Genomic DNA, 19,399 nt, shown 5'->3' with positions numbered 1-19,399 from the left:
TAGCTTGTTCTGACTTTTAGAATTTCCTCTCCCAGCAGATGCAGATGTTTCTGAGACAGTTTAGCCCCCAAAGTGCAGACATCCCTAAAAGTCACTTGGCATTTTGCCTTTTTGTTCAATGGGGCCAGGGTGCCCTTTTCCCCACTGTGTAAGCAAACACATCATCTGCCTCTCTTCAGCTGCACTGGGACATTGTTAGATGCCTGCAGCTGGTGTGCAGGATTAATGACATTCCAGTCTTAGTGGACTTTGGCTCTTATTTAGTCTGAATATCTTTTTTTAATACTTTTTTTTTTTCTGGAGTACTTTTCTCCTGTTCCCACGACTACATATCGTTGCATGCGATCAAGAACAGGGTGCCAGAAGGAGCTCATAAAAGGCAAAAGCAAATTAGAAACATTTTCCTTCCTTCCGTCTGTAATTGACTGAAGGCTCTGGTCACAATATCCTTACCTGCTACAACTGGTGACCCCCGTGTCCTTTTTCTGTATAAACGACAGAAAAATTTTGCTTTACAAATGGAAAATGACATGCTGGACTTCTCCCAGCCTGTTCCACCCTGGGGCAGGAAAGAAAAATCCCACTGATGCTCTCATCATGTTGAACTGTGATGCAGACATGAATTGTCAGTAGCATTACCACCTTTGAGCATGACATGTTCACACTCCCTTGCATACGTATACAACACCAGAAACCCTTTAATTAAAACTACAGATGCTTATGCACACAGGGCAGATTCCAACTAACACACCTAACCTACATTTCAGGTGGAAATGTGCCAGAGTGTGGTCTAATCGATTTTCCCCCCTAACCTGTTTGGCCAGACTGCTAAAAGGAATCCCCAGGTTTTGCTGATGTGTGTCTCTAGGGCAGTCCTTGTGCCTGAAGTGACTATCAGGCTCCTAGCATTACTGACTACATACGCTGGTGACCTATGTTGCCTAAGGCTCCCATTCCCCAGGTGTGTGCAAACACTCCCAGCATTGTGCTCAGTGCAAAAATACACTTCCCACGGGTATTCTGAGTAATGGTTTAGCAGAAAATAGAACAGGGAGGATCTAAGCTTACCTAAGCATTTGGAGAGGTGGAGGAGGGAGGAGTGTCAGGTGTATGTCCAATCCACAAGAGCATGGACAATAACTCTACTCTGTCTCTCCCCTGAAACTAGACCACTCATCAGCTGTGGAATGCAGAACTCGGCCTGTCTGCATCTGACAGTGTGGAGGACCCCGAGGACTCCAACTGCAATGGGGCAAATTGCGATTCTTGACTCTAATTATAACCGTGTTTTAAGCTATGGACTTTCTGTTGGTTGTGACGAGTGCTGTTCTCCAGAGACTACTGCAAACCCTACAGCTTCAAGAAGAGAAGAAATAAATGAAAAAATGGCTGTAGGCCAAAGCACTAATAATTCTCATTCGTCTTTAGGATTGGCTAAGGCTGAAACTTAGTGTATGGGATGCTTCATTACCTTTTAATGATTGGTAACGTAGCAGACCAGCAGTGCCACCAAGGGGGGCCTGGGCTCCACCGATCACAGTGAGGGAGTGTTGTTGCAGTGTCAGAGCATAAGTAAAAAGATAAAACAGACAGATTAAGTGCAAAATGTGTTTGTGCAAGATAACAAAGTCCTCTAGTACTTAGCAGATGTGCAGCTGGCAACATGTCTATCTTGGTTTAGTGGAGAGGATAGTGAGAGTAGGTGCCAACAGTCATTCCCACATGGGCATGTTGGGGATGTCCTAAAGCTTGTGGGACTCCATTACCAACAAGCAGTCAAACCAAGGAACAGGAAATGTAGAGTAAGATGCTTCTGTGTGTTTGGAGAGGAACACTGTCATGCTCCTAAGGACTTCTGACAGAAATTTTCTGTACAGGTCTGAAGTAGTAGTTGTTTAATTACAGTTCCTGAAAGGAACGATGGTTATCTCCCGATTCATAAAGAGTTTCAGCTAGCACGAGTGTTTCTAGCTAAAAGCTTTTTGTCTCCATTCCCACAGGTGTGAAATGACTGTGTGTGTTTTGTGCAGGCAAGTTAATATAGCCCCAGCGGAAGGTTATATTCAATGATGCCGCTAAAGAAATGTATACATAAAGCTGTAGATAATGATGAGCAAAACCGAGTGTGCAGAAAAATATAAATCTAAGAGCATAGCAATTGGGAGAATTGGGAGCAATCGTGAAAATACTCTAGTAAATTAAATGTCTTGAATACTAAATTCTCACAAATGTCTAACAAGATGCCTTAGCCAAAACTGTGGCTGGAAGACAATCTGTGCTAAATAGGGGAGAATAAAAATGATAATGTAAATTCAAAAGAGTGTTAGGAAATGCAGGTACTTGATGGGGAAAACCAGAAAGCCCAAATGGCAAATCCATGGGGAAAAGTAGAACTAGAATGAGTCGTTTAAATAGCAAATTCTGGTAAAACCCACAGGCAGGGGTTCAGCTACTTACACCATGGGACTCCCTTTGAGAAACCTGGTCTGCTGGGGGCTGATGGGGTTCACCTATCAGAGATGGGGAAGAGCATGTTCTGTCATAGGCTTGCCAGGCTGGTGAAAAGGGCTTTAAACTAGGGTTGCCGGGGGAAGGGAACCTCAATCCATCCTGCTCCTCACAGTCTGATGCCAGTGCTAGTGATAGATGTCCAGAGCCTGGAAAGAGGTCATGGGTCAGCAGGAGAGCACCTGAAGAGCAGCACAGAAGAATTCTGGCCACTCCAGCCAGTAAGTCAGCTTCATCTGGGGCCCAACTTAAACTCATCCTCGCCAACAAGGAGGAGCTGGTGGGGAATGTGAAGCTCAAGGGCAGCCTCGCCTGCTGTGACCATGACATTGGTGCAGTTTAGGATCCTGAGGGCAGCAAGGAGGGAGCACAGCAAGCTCGCTACCCTGGACTTCAGGAGAGCAGAGTTTGCCCTCTTCAGGGATCTGCTTGGTAATGAACCAAGCACGTGACATGTAGCATGTGACAAAATGCTGGAGGGAAGAGGAGCCCAAGAAGGCTGGTTGATATTCAAGGACAGGAACTCAGGAGTGAGGTATCCCAACAAAGAGGAGGTTGGGTAAAAACACCAGGAAGTTGGGTAAAAACCTGCAAGGATGAACAAGATGCGCCCAGCGAAACTCAAGCAGAAAAAGAAGGTCTGCAGAGGGTGGAAACAAGGACAGATAGTCTTGGAGGGATACAAAGGCATTATTCAAGCAGACAGGGATCAGGTTGGGAAAGCTAAAGCCCTATTAGAATTAAATTTGGACAGGGACACAAAGGGCAACAAGAAAGGCTTTCATAGGTACATTGGTGGTAAAAGTAAGACTAGGGAAATGGTGTGTCCTCTCTGGAAGGGAAATGGGAGACCTGGTCACCTGGGATGCGGAGAAGTCTGAGGTACTCAGTGACTTCTTTGCCTCAGTCTTCACTGGCAAGATCTCCAGCTACATAGCCCAAGTCCCAGAAGGCAAAGTCAGGAACTGTGAGAATTATGAACCACCCGCTGTAGGAGAAGATCAGGTTCAACACCAGCTAAGGAACCTAAAGCTGCACAAGTCCATGGGACCTGATGAGATACATCGATAGATCCAGAGAGATCTGGTGGATGTAGTTGCTAAGCCACTGTCCCTCATATTTGAGAAGTCATGGCAGCCTGCTGAAGATCGCACTGACTGGAGGAGGGGAACCATAACCCCCATTTTCAAAAAGGAGAAAAAAGGAAGAGACCTGAGAAACTACAGCCCAGTCAGTCTCACAGCTGTGCCTGGCAAGATCATGGGGCAGATCCTCCTGGAAACTATGCTCAGGCACGTGGAAAAGAAGGAGGTGATTGGTGACAGCCAAAATGATTTCACTAAGGGCAGATCATGCCTGACAAATCTGGTGGCCTTCTACGATGGGGTTACAACATTGGTGGATAGGGAAAGATCAACTGACATCATCTACCTGGACATATGCAAAGCATTTGACACTGACCCCCATGATATCCTTTGTATCTAAATTGGAGAGCCATGGATTTAATGGTTGGGCCACTTGGTGGGTAAGGAACTTGCTGGATGGTCACTCTCAAAGAGTTGCAGTCAATGGCTCAATGTCCAAGTGGAGATCAGTGATGAGTGGTTTTCTTCAGGGGTCAGTACTGAGACCAGTGCTATTTAACATCTTTGTTGGTGACATGGACAGTGAAATTGAGTGCACCCTCAGCAATTTTGCTCATGTATGTAATAAATCACATCAGCTGTGGAGCACTTGGGGAGTTCCAGGGCCTTGTCTGGTAGAACTCTTGAGTACCTTCAAAGAACAGAGATTCCGCAGCTTCTCTTGGACTCTGTGCCAGTATTTGACCATGCTAGTGGTGAAAAATAAATTGTGCTAATATCTACTTGGAATTTTCCTTGCAGTGTCCTTTGCTGCTTGTCTTTTCACTGTTCAACCAGCCTGACTCTGTCTTTTCTACACCCTCCCATCTGGTAGCTGCAAACTGCAAAATGTCTTTGTCTTCTCTTCTCCGGGCTGAATAAACCCAGTCCCTTCAGTGTCTCCTTGCATGTCCTCTGCTCCAGCCCATGGCCATCTTGGGGTCTCTGCTGGACTCACCCCAGTACATCTGTGTCTTCCTTTTACTGGGAAGCCCCAGTAAAAGGAATACTGCACTCCAGATGTGGCCTTGCAAGTACCAAAAAGAGAGGAGGTTCACCTGTCTCAACCTGCTGGCTTCACTTTTGCTGGTGCAGCCCAGTTTATGGGTGACCTTCTTTGACACAAGGACGCACTTCTAACTTTTGTTCAACTTTTCCTCCTCCAGGACCTCCAGGTCCTTTTCTGTGAAACTGCTTTCTAACTAGCCAGCCCCAGCCTCTCCTGGTGCTTAGGGCATTCTGTCTCAGGAGCAAGATTTGGACTTCTCTTTGCTGAGGCTTCTGTCCACCCCTTTCTCCAGTCTGTCCAGGTCCTTGTGAATAACAGCCCTGCCCTCCAGCATATCAGCCATGTTCCCCCCACCTTCCAGTCTGGTATCGTCCATGAACTTTCTGAGATCACACTCCATCTCATCATCTAGGTTATTAATAAAGACATTAAACATTATCAGCCCCTGAGGGACACCACTAATAAATTGTTCATTATAATGTATTTAAATAATGCTCAACTTCCAGATTGCTCAAAGATTTTCTTAGCCGTATCTTTCAAGACATTCAAGCTAGTCCATTTAAACAGGAGAAGGTGGAATTTGTACACTAAGGGTAAAAATTCTCTCATTCAGAGAGATGCTTACTCCAGGACAAGTTCTCATGCACAAACTTGCAGTGGGACAAGGTGAGTTACATCTGAATTACTTTTAATTTGCAAGTAATCACAGAACCAAAAGCTGGTTTAGGTTGGAAGGGACCTCTGTAGGCCATCTGGTCCAACCTCACTTCTCCAGCAGAGCCACGTAGAGCCACTTGCCCAGGCCATGTCCGGATGGCTTTTGAATATGTCAAAGGAGGGAGACCCCACAACCTCTCCGGGCAACCTGTGCCAGTGCTCAGTCACCCTCACCATAAGAAAGTATTTCCTGGTGTTCAGATGGAACTTTTTGTGTTCTAGTCTGTGCCCATTGCTTCTTGTCCTGGCATTGGGCACCACTGACAAGAGCCTGGCTCTATGGATGTGGTCCACCTCCTTTGGATGGCTCTGTATGCTTTCATACTGCCCACATTTGGGATGTTATTATGCCAATCTGTCAGAGACTAGATTTATGAAAATATTTAAGCAGTGAATGAGATTTTCATGGTGTGATTCTGTCAGTTAAATTCAGTTGCAGTTGATTTGATCTACACTGTCTTGTAAATCCAGCTGGTTGCTTATTTGCATATTGGCTTGGGTTGGAAGGGACCTCAAAGATAACCAAGTTCCAACTCCCCTGCCATTGGCAGGGATGCCACCCACTAAATCAGGTTGCTTGAGGCCTCAACTAACCTGGTCTTGCACACCTCGAGGGATAGGGCATCCACAACCTCTCTGGGCAAACTGTTCCAGTGTCTCACCAGCCTCATACTAAAGAATTTCTTCTAGATATCTAATCTAAATTTCCTTTCTTCCTGTTTAAAAACATTCCCCCTTGTCCTGTCATCATCTGATTTAGAAAAAAAGTCGCTCTCCATATTTTTTATAAGCCCCCTTTAAGTACTGAAAAGCCACAATGAGGTCACGCCAGAGCCTTCTGTTCTTCAGGCTGAACGGCCCCAGCTCCGTCAGCCTTTCTTCATAGGAGAGGTGCTCCAGCTCCTTGATCACCTTTGTGGCTCTCCTCTGGACCTGCTCTGACAGATCAACATGCTGGGGGGCTCCAGACCTGGACGCAAGACAAAGTGGGGCCTCACAAGGGCAGAGCAGAGGGGGACAATCACCTCCCTCAACCTGTTGGCCATGCCTCTCTTGATTCAGCCCAGGATGCAGTTGGACTTCTGGGCCACAAGTGTGCACAACTGGCTCATGTCAAGCTTTTCATCCACCAGAACCCCCAAGTCCTTCTCTGTAGGGCAACTCTCAATGAGTTCTTCTCCCAATCTGTACTCGTGTCTGGGATTGCCCTGACCCAGGTGCAGCACCTTGCACTTGGACTTGTTGAACCTCATTAGGTTCACATGGGCCCACTTCTCAAGCTTGTCCAGGTCCCTTTGGATAGCATCCCTTCCTTCTGTTGTATCAACTGCACCACTCAGCTTGGTGTCATCTGCAGACTTGCTGAGGGTGCACTCGATCCCACTGTCTATGTTGTTGATAAAGATAATAAACAGTACCAGTCCCAGGACAGGCCCCTGAGCAACACTACTCATCACCGGCCTCCACCCAGACGTAGAGCCACTGACCACCACTCTCTGGGTGTGACCTTCAGGCCAATTCCTTGTCCACTGAATGGTCGACCCATCAAATCCATATCTCTCCAACTTGGGAGATCAGGATGTCATGTGGGACCATGTCAAAGGCCTTATAGAAGTCCAGGTAGATGACATCGGTCAGTCTTCCCTTGTCAACTGATGCAGTCACTCCATCACACAAGGCCGCCAGATTGCTCAGGCGTGATTTATCCTTGGTGAAGCCATGCTGGCTGCCTCGGATCACCTCTTCGTGTTGCATGTGCCTTGACATTGCTTCCAGGAGGATCTTTTCCATGACCTTGCCAGGCACAGAGGTGGTGCTTACTGGTCTGTAATTCCCTAGGTCCTCTTTTATTCCCTTTTTAAAAATGGGAGCAATGTTTCCCTTTTTCCAGTCACCAGGGAGTTCGCCTGACTGCCAGGACTTTTCAAATACGATGGAGAGAGGCTTGGCAACTACATCAGCCAATTCCTTCAGGACCCTGGGATGCGTGGCATCAGGGCCCAGAGACTTGTGCTTGTTCAGTTTCATCAGGTGGTCTTGGACCTGCTCTTCGCTTACGGTGGGTGGGACTTTGCTCCCCCAGCCCCCATCTGTGGGTTCAGGGAAACAAGAGAGGTGGGAAACCTGACTGACAGTGAAGAATGAGGCAAAGAAGTTGTTGAGTACCTCAGCCTTCTCCATGTCTGTTCCTACCAGTTCTCCCTTCTCATCCATCAGAAGGGGGACACTCTCCTTGGCCTTTCTTTTCTGGGCAATGTACCTATAGAATCCCTTCCCATTCCCATTCTTCTCATCCCTTGCCAAGCTCAGTTCCATCCGTGCCTTGGCTTTCCTGATCCCATCCCTGCACATCCAGACAGCATCCCTGTACTTTGCCAGGCCACATGTCCCTGCTTCCACTGCCTGTGTATTTCCCTCTTGTGCCTCAGTTTGACCAGGTCAAACACATAGTACATACATACGTGTCCTATCTTCCCTTTTGAATGTTATGAGTCAGTACATCTTTTGACACGTTGCTTTTCAAATAGCTTTGGGAAAGCAGGTCTTGCTGCACACATACTTTGAAGAGTACTACTGTACGGTTCAGTGTTGGGTTTTGTAGGTGAAACTCTATGGCCTGTGTTTCTTAGGAAGGCAATAGCAGCCCTTTGTTCTTTGGGATTCCTCCACAATAAAATATATTAAAAGAAGAAAGTAGCGTAGTGTAAAAATAATAAAACACCCTATTGATAAGAGGCTTGTGAGGCTGGGATTGCTCCAAGGATGGCATGCTGCTTGGAACTCTTCTAAAGAATACAAAAGCACTAGACAAAGCACCAGATCCCTTATAAAGGTGTACAAGATGTAGGGAGCTGTGATGGGTTTTCTTTATCTGAAATTTGCAGATTTATGACTGTGAAGTATGTTAATTAAATCTCATCCAAGAGATCCGTCCCAAGTCTGGTTGTTTAGAAATGTGCAACTCTTCACTGAGAGCCTTCATGAGTTAGGATTCTTGTCATATCCAGAAATCAATCTTTACTTGGGATTCATTTCCCATCACTTTTGCCATTTAAGCCTGAGCTGCTTATTCCCCTTCCATGGAGAGAGGTGGAGGGTACGTTATCTGGTCTTCTAGAATCTGCTTTCAGAATGAAATGAATGTCCTCTGAATATGCCATGCCATTGTCTGGAGAACATGACCAACTCAGATATATAAACCTTGTAGCAGTGTGACTTAAAGCAGAGAAATCCCACCTTAGAAGGCCAAAATAAGTTGATTTTCGTAGTGTTTATCCATCACTGTATTCGTATATTAAAAAGCTTGTGATATATTAGCAAAAGACAACAGAGAGGGCTTTAACTTTGACTCAGTTCTCACAGTGTGTGAGTTGTTTTTTTTTGTTTTTTTTTTTTTTAGCTTCTGAAATCATTAGTTATGAGTCATTTCTACAGGAAAGGTTGGGTCAGATAGAAAAGGAGCTCAAGGCCTCAGCGACTCTAGGCAGGGGGAACATGTGTACCTGTGTGTGGCAGCAATTTGGCTGTTTGGCTGGAATATGAAGGATGTCCTTGTGGGGCTCAGTGAGGCTAGGAATGTTCCCACATAGCTTCTGCAGAGTTCAAGGTGGTTATGGGAGATCCCAAAGGGCAGTTGTGTGTGATTTACCAAGCCACACAGAGCCCATCGCTGGTTTAGCTACAGACTTCAAGGGTTCTGAAGATCCTGGAGATGTTTGCTACCACATCATAGGATGTCTTTATCTTAGAAGTTGTCCTGTATCACTTGCTTCAAGATCTTCCAACTGTTCCCTATTTGATGCCTGTCAGAGGGGTAATAAATATAATAAATAAAATAACTACTCTTGAGAGACATCAAATAAGATACAGGACATAGGATACCCCAAAAAAGTTTTGAGAAAAAATGTTTCAACACCCAAGGAGCAGATATTTGGTGCCATAATCAGGTGAGATTGTTTTGGGGAGTCTCCCAAGCACTGAGAATCCCACTGTCTGTTTGGTGTTACAGACTAGGTCTCTCTCTTCAGAAGACGACTTATCAGGGCAGTCTGGCTGTTTTTGAGGAAACCAGGTGGAGTACATGGCAAAATGTGAGGATGGACTGTGGGGAAATGAGTTTTATGTGACATGAGGTGCACCTGGGGGCCCATCATTTCTGATTTGTTAGGTTTAAATGTTCCCTATGCAACAGACAGTTAACCAGAGGGCAGAGGAACCAGCTGCCACAGTTAAAATTTTGGAACCATTAATTCTAAATATAAATCAAAGGTGAGATCCCATCAGAGCAGGTTGTTTGCTCTGCCTCTGAGTACTCTGGCAATGAGGTAAGTCCTGGTTATTGTCTCCTACAGAGGAAGATTTGAATAGTTGGGAGGCTTCGAAGCCTATGAGAGAGAGCTCTCCAGTGACCCCAAGCTGCTGTTGAGTGGAACAGTGAATTTGGCACAGAAGACAGGATGCAAAGACAAGTGGTCTCAGCAGATGCAGTCTTGGGAGGGCCCTTAATTCCAGACATATGGGAAGGTTTATGGGGAAGGCAACATCTCAGAAGGTCCCTTTGACCTTGAAGGCACGTATTCTGGGATTCTTCTGCCATGAGATCTACCATTCCCTCACCATTTTCAGAATTAATTACTGAGTTCAATTTTCAGTTTCATTCAAAGATTTGAATTTTTCTTTAGAAATCAGGTTCTCCTCTGGGATTCTGAGCAGCCTTTGGCATCAATGACTCTTGGGATAGTGTCTCAACATCCCTCTCCTGCTCTTTGTGACCCATGGGCTCTGACAGTGTAGCCTGAAGGTCTAATTCTTGACTCTTAATTCCCGCCAAGCTCTTCACCAAGCATTACCAGGTACAGATAGAAGGGCAGGTAATTACCTAGCCATGGTCCCAAATCTGCAGGAACCAACTTCGGGAGGGTGATTTGGAACAAGTTAGTTTAAGGGTGGTTTAGCTGCAATAGTGCATCCCTTCCCAGGGGTCTGTGCCCATAACCCCTGTTCTTCCTGTTGTAGATTCCATCAGACCATGCCAGGTCACTGCCCAGGGAGATAATTTATTCTCAGAAGTCCCCTGTCTTTGAGGGCAAGGGCCTCTCTCTGCAAGCAGTAGCTCACTGAACTTGACCTACTGCTCTTCATGATGCAGCTTCCTAAGGACCCCGAGGGTGTGAGAGGAGAGATTCAACTCTATCTAGATGACAGCTGATTCTGCAGGAATAGAATAAGAAGGAGGAGAGGGAGATCCAGCTCCCTGACCCCTCTGCGCACCTGCCTTTGGAGGTATCTTCATTTTCCACCTTTTCTTAAGACGGGGGTTGTGAGGCCAGTCTCACTGACAGAGCTTGCAAAGCCGCTGTGATCTTTCCATGGTGAGGAGCCTGTCACTTGGAAACCAGAGCTGTTCCCCAGACTGGTGCAGTGCTCACAGGCAGCACACAGCCCTCACCTGCCGAGCTCTGCAGAAGCAACCTGCAAGAGCTGTGGCCTGAAAGTCAGTGCTGTGCACAAGCACTGCTGAGAGTCCCACATTTGAGCCCATGTGAAGCTCCTGCAGGATTGCATCCTGACAGCCAGTCTGAAATGCAGCTGCTGTTACTGAAGGCTGGGTCTGACTGTGCTTCCTGACTGGTGCCTGACGCCGAGTTAACCATTAACTCCCTTTCCAAGGCATGCTGGGAACAGTGTTGTTTTTCATGGTGCTGCAAAGTTGCTTTGCCCTTTCTTGTGACATTCTGGTGACGTTTCTTGATGGGATCCTGCCTGGGTCTGAACAGCCTTTCCTATTTGCAGCCAAAGCTGTCGGCCGCTCAGCAGGGCTGTGGCCTATGTGGCCTTTGTGGTCTGTAGGCAGCGCAAGGGAGGGTGGCTCAGGCGTGGGATGTGACCACCATAGTGAGGGAGCGGACACGTGTACAGCCAAGTCCAGACACCCCAGTACATACAGGGGGCCCGAGGTTCCTGTTCATTTGCTCTTTACAGTGCTCCTTTCAGCTTCCTGGTGTGCGTGAGACTGAGCAAATATGTTGGTGAGAGTCATCCCGCAGAAGAGGGACCACAGGGTGCCTGGTGTGCACAGCGGGTGCCTGATGCATGCCGTGGGTGTCTGATATGCACTCAGGGTGCCTGGTGTGCATGGCAATTGCCTGGTGTGTGCCACTGGTGCCTGTTTGCACTGCAGTCCCCTTTGCCCATCAGGAAATGAATCACCTTCGATCAAAGGCTTTGTGCTGGGGCACGGCAGTCTCCTTTACCAGCACTGTCTCCTCCCCACATCCTGCTGTTCACCTCTTGGCACTGTGAAATAGGAAACTCCTGAGCGTTTCCTCTGCAGAGAGCTCCGACAGAAATGCTGGAGGCCATATCCTGCTTCAAGACAGCCTGAGCAAGGGCGCAGGTCAAAGAGCTGCAGTCACCTCCCCTTCCACATGCTTGCATTAGCCCTTGCACTCTCACTGCATGGGTAGGATGTACCTGAAGCCCAGGACAGGACATTGCTGATGTTGAGAACCAGACGAGAATACCTTATCCTCCCACCTCCATCCGGGCTACCCCATGCTGAGCACAGAAGGGCCGTTTGAAAAAAGCCCTGCCATCTCCAACCTGGGAAGAAAGCTACATTTAGTGTGTTGGAGCTTGCCCGTATACTGTAATTGCTGCTCATCATCAGTGGCAACAAGGAACAGAAGCATGAGGATTTGCAACTGCTCCTCTCTTGGGTGGGTGAATGGGTGACAGCTGATGGCACCGACAGCTTTTGAAACAGGAGAGGGGAAACTTGAAACTCCATTGGTACAGTGTCCTCGGGACATAATTACAACCCAGGTAAAGTCTGATGCCAAGTAACGTCGGCTGCAGGAGAAATACTGGAAGCGATGGGCAGTGCTGGCTGGCAGCAGCTCTCAGCCTTCACCGGTATGCTGGAGCTCCCTGTTTCTTGCTGGAGCAGCCAGGCAAGCTGCATGCAGCAGTCCCTTAGCAGAGACATGAGGGAGCTTCTCCCTTCCCTCACCTCTGTGAATCAAGGCCATGCACAACTAGTGGGGGGGGCCTGCATGCACTGAGAACCGCCTGCTCGGCCTTCCAACCCCACTTGCTGTCAGCCACTGAATGTCTGGGGGTCTGTATTTTCTAGTTTCCAGGTCTTATTTATAGTCCATGAGTCTCCATCTGTAAGGAATCTTCAGGAGACATGAATGGCTGAGATGAGAGTCATTAGTTGCATAGGTACGTGACTGTGTAGGGACCTGGCTCCTGCATGTGCCTGACCCAGGAGCCTGTGCAAAGGCAGGCTTGTATCAGCTGCTGACCCTGGCTGTGAGGGGCTGCAGGGTAGGCAAGCATTGCCTGTGCAGACAGCAGAGGACACTTCCTTCATCAGCTATTGGTAACAGACTATTTTCTGAAATTCTGTGTAACCAAAGGGGTCCTTCACAGTTTATTTTTTCCTAATTTAGCACTCAGAAACACGTTTAATTTTAAAAAAATCATATAAATATTTGTATATGTATGTATATGCATATCACATATAATATGTGTATTCTGCGCTTCCCTACTCATTTTAAGTGTTTTTTCTTTTAGGGTGAGTTGCCGCTCTCCAAAGAAAGTGTAACATAACAGGAATATACAAAGTGTTAAGCACCCAGACTGAGCAAAGCTTCTACCTAAAAGGAATAAAAAATAAACATGGCAGAATTTACAGGTTATAAGGAGACCTCAAATCGGCATCTACGATTCAAATTGCAGAGTCTTAGTCGTCGCCTTGATGAACTGGAGGAAGCAACCAAAAATCTCCAGAAAGCAGAGGATGAGCTGCTTGACCTCCAGGACAAAGTTATCCAGGCAGAAGGCAGCAATTCCAGCATGCTAGCTGACATTGAAGCCCTACGGAAAAGAGTGCTAAAGATTGAAGGCAAGGATGAAGAAATTAAGAAAGCTGAAGAGCTGTGCCGGTTAATGAAAGAAAAACTTCAAGAGGAAGAGAGCCTCACCCGAGAACTGAAGTCAGAAATTGAACACCTGCAGAGGAGAATGGCAGAGCTGGAGAAACTGGAGGAGGCCTTTGGTAGGAGCAAGAATGACTGCACACAGCTGTGTCTTAGCCTCAATGAAGAAAAGAATTTGACCAAAAAGATATCTACAGAATTAGAAGTACTTCGAGTGAAAGTTAAAGAACTTGAAGCATCTGAAGACAGGCTGGATAAAACCGAGCAGAGCTTAACGGGTGAGTTAGAAAAACTGAAATCTTTAGCACTAACCTTTATCAGTGAAAGAAAACATTTTAATGAAAGAGAAAAGCAGAATGAGAAAATAATCCAGGAGCTAACACAGAAACTAGAACAAAACAATAAACTGAATAGGGCAGATCAAACTAGAAATGCATCCAACTTGCTAGAAAGGTCATCAAATAATCTCCTTGACAGAAATGATTTGAGAATTGAAGATGACTTGACTTCTGCATTGCCTTCTAAAGAGACCAGAAGGAAGGGAAGTGTGGATTACCTAAAACATGTAGAAAATGAAACCAGGAATAAATCAGAAAACCAAAAGAATAAAAATCAGGAAGACAACAAAGTGAAAGATCTTACCCAAGAAATTGAGAAACTTAAAACTCAGATCAAACATTTTGAATCTTTAGAAGAAGAATTGAAAAAAGTGAGAGCCAAAAACAATGACCTGCAAGACAGTTTCTTGAGTGAACAGAATAAAAACAAACTCTTAACTGGTCAGTTAGAAGAAATAAAAATGCAAATAAAGAAACAGAAAGATCTGGAAAATGGAGAGGTTGAAAATGAAGATAGCTTTTCTAGCAGGGGAAAACATGACAGACCTAAATACAGAGGTGTTGCAACAGATTTAACAGCCACCAAGCACAAGCCAAGGGAGGTTTCACCTCAGCAGCGCCGGGAAAGAGTAAAGAACAGAGATTTCTCCTTCAGTAATGACAGCTACAGCCATGGTGGTAAGCAGGTACCCAGTCCGAGTTTCATGAACAGAAAAGCAGGAAAAGCATCCAGTGTGGATGCTGCTGCAACAGATATGAAAAGACTGGAAGAGAAATCTTCAGTTTCCACTTTTTCATCTGGTCAGAAGGAAGCCTCCATCATGCAGAACGAGGGGAAGAGACCAAAGGAGCAGCCATCTGTCCTCAGTCGATACCCTCCTGCTGCACATGAGCAGAAATCTTGGAAAACACCTTCTAAACCCGTTGGTGACACAGGCCTGAGATCCAAGGCTGAAAAGCCATCTCAGACACTCCGGGGCAACTGCCAAACCAGCACTGACATACGGGATGACAAGTCGAGCAAAGGTGAATTAGTGGCTTCTTTAGCTGAGAAGCTGAAAACAAGCCAGGCAGAAGTTAGTGACTTCTTGGGGGACACACTGCTCCCCAGGGGTAATTACTCCTCTTCCAATGGCATGGCATCAGCATACAGGTACCACCTCTCCTCCCACACATTGGCATCAGATTGCATTGGCACTAAAACAGAAGCAATGAACACCTTTGCAGCATCACACAAGCAGCCCTTAGAGGGAAGGGCTAAAAGAGCAATAATTTCCCAGGAAGGAGAATTCACAGACATGTCACTTGAAAATGCAAAACCTTCACCAACAAAGCGTTCACATCACTCAAGGAGTCAAGAAGACATTCTACAGATTCTTACAGGTCCTGATAAAGAAGACACAGAGCAATCTTCAACTTCAGCAACAGATCATGTAAATGCTGGCTTAAAAACAGACTCCAAAACCATCCGGAGTAGTCATGACAAACTTAATTCAGATGAAGAAACAGGAAGAAGCAAAAAAGCAAACACTCAATCAGATTTTGAGACAAGGAAGAAAGCCAATTCCAAGCAGTTCTCCAATTCCAGGGGAGTTTTTAGAGCATCTCTCTTTGAAAATGACAAAAACACTGTACATGATGAAGACTCCACCAAGTGTATAAAACCATCAGATGCCAGCACTGGAGGATTTAAATCCAGAAGGTCATTCAGCCCAAGAGAAGCTCTGAGATCAAAAGCCATCATTAAACCTGCAATTGTTGAAAAGGACATGAAGGCAGTCATGGGAGGGACTACATCTGAGGCAGAGTCAGAAAAACAGAAGTCTAGTTTTAAAACGGTAACAAATAAAATGACAAGCAGCATCACGATCTTCCCCTCTGAGCCAACAGCTCCAAGGCCCAGTGCAGACATAGCAGCAAAGGAGAAGCATGTTACCACCAGCAACATCAGAGTTGCTCTGAATGAACCCTCGCCAATAACTAACAATCTCTCCCCACCCTTCGAGGTATCAGTTAATAGAAGTGCTCTGAAATTATCTGAGGCCGACAGAATTGGAGAGGCGGCTCTGAGAGGTAGAACAGAAACAGTGGTCTCCAGAAGCAGCATTGTAATAAAGACTACTGAACTCTCAGAGAAGAACAGTGAGTTGCCTTCAGAGACAATCAGCTCAAAGAGCCATGGCTCTTCAGATGCAGTTTCATCTGAAACAAAACATGTGACTCTGAGAAGTTCATGGAGAACAAGACAAGGCTTACATTCCGTGGAGGACTCTCAAACAAAAGTAGAGAAAAATGCAGCTTCCAGTACTACAAACAAGTGCACGTCCTCAGTGGACCTCTCCGAAATGGAAGGGAACAGTGCACGAACAAACTCCTTGGAGCAGACCTCAGCAAGAACCAGTGCCACAGCTAATTCCTGGAATGCCCCTGAACTGGGGTCCCGAAGGACCAAAAGTAACTTAAGTGCGTCAGAACTGCTAACGCGCAGGAGCTACACCAGTGATCCTACAGTGGCTGCTACATGGCACCAAAGTACATTACCTGTAAGTGTGTTACATTAAGCGCTCTTGCCTTTCAACTTGTTTTAAAGTTGTCTGTTAGTTGTAGGGCACGTGATTTGGAATTCTTACAGCTTATTTCCTGCCCTTATCCAACTCCTGTCAAACTCAGTGGAGTATCTTGTAAAAAGTATGTGTAAAGAAATCTAGATTTCTTGAAATTAGATCTACTTGCACTGTTCTTTTAATGCTATGTGAATAATAACAAACTGATGTCTATTTGGTCTTTCCAAGATCAGAGAAGATACGGTCACAGCGTATGTAGGATATGATGTTTTTCAGAGTGGCTTTGCATGGCACAGTCAGCTTGGAGAACCACCAAAAAAATGAGGCAAACGAGACTTTTATAGGCTTGTGCCTCAGGGCAGCTTTAGCTCTATTTGGTAAGGGCTGCATGATTTCCCGCACGCAAAACCAGAGCCACTTCTGGCCTCTGGTCTGGAAATGCTTCCTGGACATCTCCTAAACAGACCAGTGATGGCTGGTTACATGGGAGGGTTGCTACCTCCTTGGTCTGTATCAATACACTATCTGAAAAGTGAGAGCCACAGGGGTGGCTTTCCTCCTTTCCTGTTCTTTTGGGTGTTACTAATGAGGAGTCCACCTGAGTGGGGGCAGAGAGTGGCTGGTGAGATGCACTTGCCAATAGAGTTGCAGACCCCAGCATATTTTAAATCCACCCACTGGCACCAAGTGGCCCTCCAGTCTGTTAAACCATGTGCTGATTCCCACTGCACCTACTGCCTCTGCTCTTTACTTAAAGCTAATCTAAGCAGCCACTTCCATTTCCAGCCACCTAGGGGAGCCTAGGTGAGTAATCTGATAGTACTGTTGACAGAGGGGACAAATTCACAACCAGATGATTGTGGCATTGACAAAGATGAGATGGTGCCAATGTACAAAATCATTCCACTTCTCTGGCAATGAAAGGCACAGAACACTTTGCACCATTGCATTTACTCTGTATAGTCTATTGCCTAGCAGTAAAATGTGCAAGTTGGCTTTCCAGCTGTGTTTGGACGCTAAGAATGCATCAGGCATGATTGCTGGCATTCATCAACCTCAGTGAACAACCTAAATTTCTTGTATTGAAGGGGACAGTGAGGAATGGGATCACCCAGACAATGTGCTTGAATGGATATCATAGGGAGAAAGGTCTGTGCAACCCTACTTCTGTTACAACTGTAGTTGTGAGAGTCCAAGCGACAATATTCTCCCTGGCCATGGTCACTGCTGTGCTACAGCAGTCTGCACTTCTCTTCCATGAATCCAGGCAGAACTGACAGTCTCCTTTTGCGTAATGTTGCTTAGGAAATGGGAGAACCAGCCCTGGGCCTCCCACTGGCCCAGGAGTTTGAATTCATGGTACCCACAAACATGAGTCTTGCATCTGAAGAGGCCCTTCCTTGCAGCTGGGCTAGCATGCAGCCAGTCATGGAGTCCCAAAGAGAAGGTGAGAAGACATCTGCCTTGTTGGCCAAACGGCTTAGCTGAGAACAGACGATCCTTTCCTCTCAGAAGATCTGACTGTCCAATTTAACTCTTCTGAACATGGTAGTTCAATGTAGTGCAACCCAAACAGTTTTTGACAGCACCCTGAAGCAAGTCAACCTCACTAAGCTGGCAATGCTTTTAGGCATTTGCAGGATCTGTTGCTTGCAGGGGGGAAAAAAAAAAAAAAACACAACTTGGGTAGGCAATGATGTGGATGTTCACGGGCTACCATGCTAGCTAAGGAACAGTTCCCAGAAAAACGAAACTTTAGGCATTTGCGTATTTTTCTCCCGTATTTCCCCTAGCAGTACATCCAGGACTGAGTGTAGGTCTGCAGCACAGTCTGCAGGTGGTCTCAAGGTCAGTTAGCTCAAATTTGCTTGCTGTGCAGCATGCATGTGACAGCTGCTGAAGTGTACCTTATAGAGAGCGTCCTAACCTCTGTGTGTCTGACTAGCTCTGATGAACTCGCTAGCTTCCATCCTTGGCCATATGTGGAGTGATAGGTAGGCAGGCAAGCAGACATGTGGTTAGTTCACACAGGGCTTTTGAATGTTGTGTTATGTCCCTCTCTGCATCGTACCTAAAAATAAAATCACCCAGATACCATGTAGTCAGTAGTCTCAATTCATGGCCATAAAATAAGTACATTAATAGCTTGTAAATGAGCAGCATGAAGTTACCCTGAAAGACTGGAGATACACAGGTATACCAGAGCAATCCAAGTTTCATTTATTTGTTTTTGGGCAGCTCAAAATATTGTTTATGCCCTCAGGAAAAAAAAAAAAAAAAGTATTTGCCTTTGAAGGATATCTTTAAATTACTATCAGAAGCAGTCTTTTTCTGATGGGATCTGTGTTTCTGATAAAGGTGTTCCTGTTTCATTGGTGGAAGACTCAGCACTGTTCAGTGCTAACTAACACTGGGAGCAGCTTTCCACATTCAGCTTTCCTGTAAAGACGTCACTGTCACCCCCCACCCCCCCCCACCCCCCCCCCCCAAGCTCCAATAATCAAAGTCTCAGATTGCCTTAAAAATCCTGTTTTGAAAACACACGGTTGGTGCTGGTTTTGTCAAAACACATCGTTCTGTGTTCTCTGTGAGACACTCATTGTGTCTGATTGTTTGCTGCAGCAGAGCAGGAGGCTTAGCCCCTGCCTCAGCCTGTCTTTTGGGTCAGAGCCAAACCGAGCACGTGGAAATAATTCTTGTAAGGAGATGCCAGGCACAAGGTGTAAATTAAGCCTTCGGTTTGTTTTATTGCTGATGTAAGCAAACAAGCTACACAAGCTCAGCTTTGAGCAATATTGCACTACAGAAGCTCTTCGGAGCTCTGCTTTGGATAGGTGCTGTAGGAGCAGCTGTAGGCACTGACGGATGGATGTTGCAGCTTGAAGACTTGCTCCCTCTAGTGCTTACAGGCAGCTTCTCTGGGCTTTCATGAAAGACGAGGAGATGCAGCACTTCAGTCATTCTGATGATCTGTGTTTCAGATAATGAAATAAGTATTTCTCTGGCATGATATTTGCTGAAAATTTGCAGTGTCTGAGTTAGTGCAGAAGTGAATAACAGGAAACTGTTATTAAGCCGGCAACTGTGCAAGATATGTGCTTTTTTTTTTTTTTCTTGTGGCTGTGATATTAATGTGACTGCCTTGGAGTTGGGTGGTGTGCCACAGATGTTAGATTAAAAACCTAAAGGTAGG

General features: G+C 46.0%; 1 protein-coding gene across 4 annotated transcripts in view; it reads left to right on the top strand.

Moving 5' to 3' along the window:
- The window catches only part of LUZP1 (leucine zipper protein 1), a 50,165-nt gene that overhangs the window by 21,872 nt on the left and 8,894 nt on the right, over nt 1-19,399 (top strand). For 3 of the 4 annotated variants that reach the window (XM_083810161.1, XM_083810162.1, XM_083810164.1), the window contains one exon: nt 12,940-16,185. In XM_083810161.1, coding sequence (XP_083666287.1) covers nt 13,045-16,185 — 3,141 coding nt within the window. In that variant the 5' untranslated portion in view covers nt 12,940-13,044. Of the gene's footprint in view, nt 1-10,374; nt 10,642-12,939; nt 16,186-19,399 lie in introns of those variants that run through there. The other variant, XM_083810163.1, reaches the window with a different exon arrangement.

The sequence above is a fragment of the Anser anser genome (genome assembly GCF_964211835.1).
Source record: "Anser anser genome assembly, chromosome: 24".
NCBI classification, from domain to species: domain Eukaryota; kingdom Metazoa; phylum Chordata; class Aves; order Anseriformes; family Anatidae; genus Anser; species Anser anser.
The sequence above is the reverse complement of the archived record's forward strand: the minus strand, read 5'-3'. Positions and strand labels throughout refer to the sequence as shown.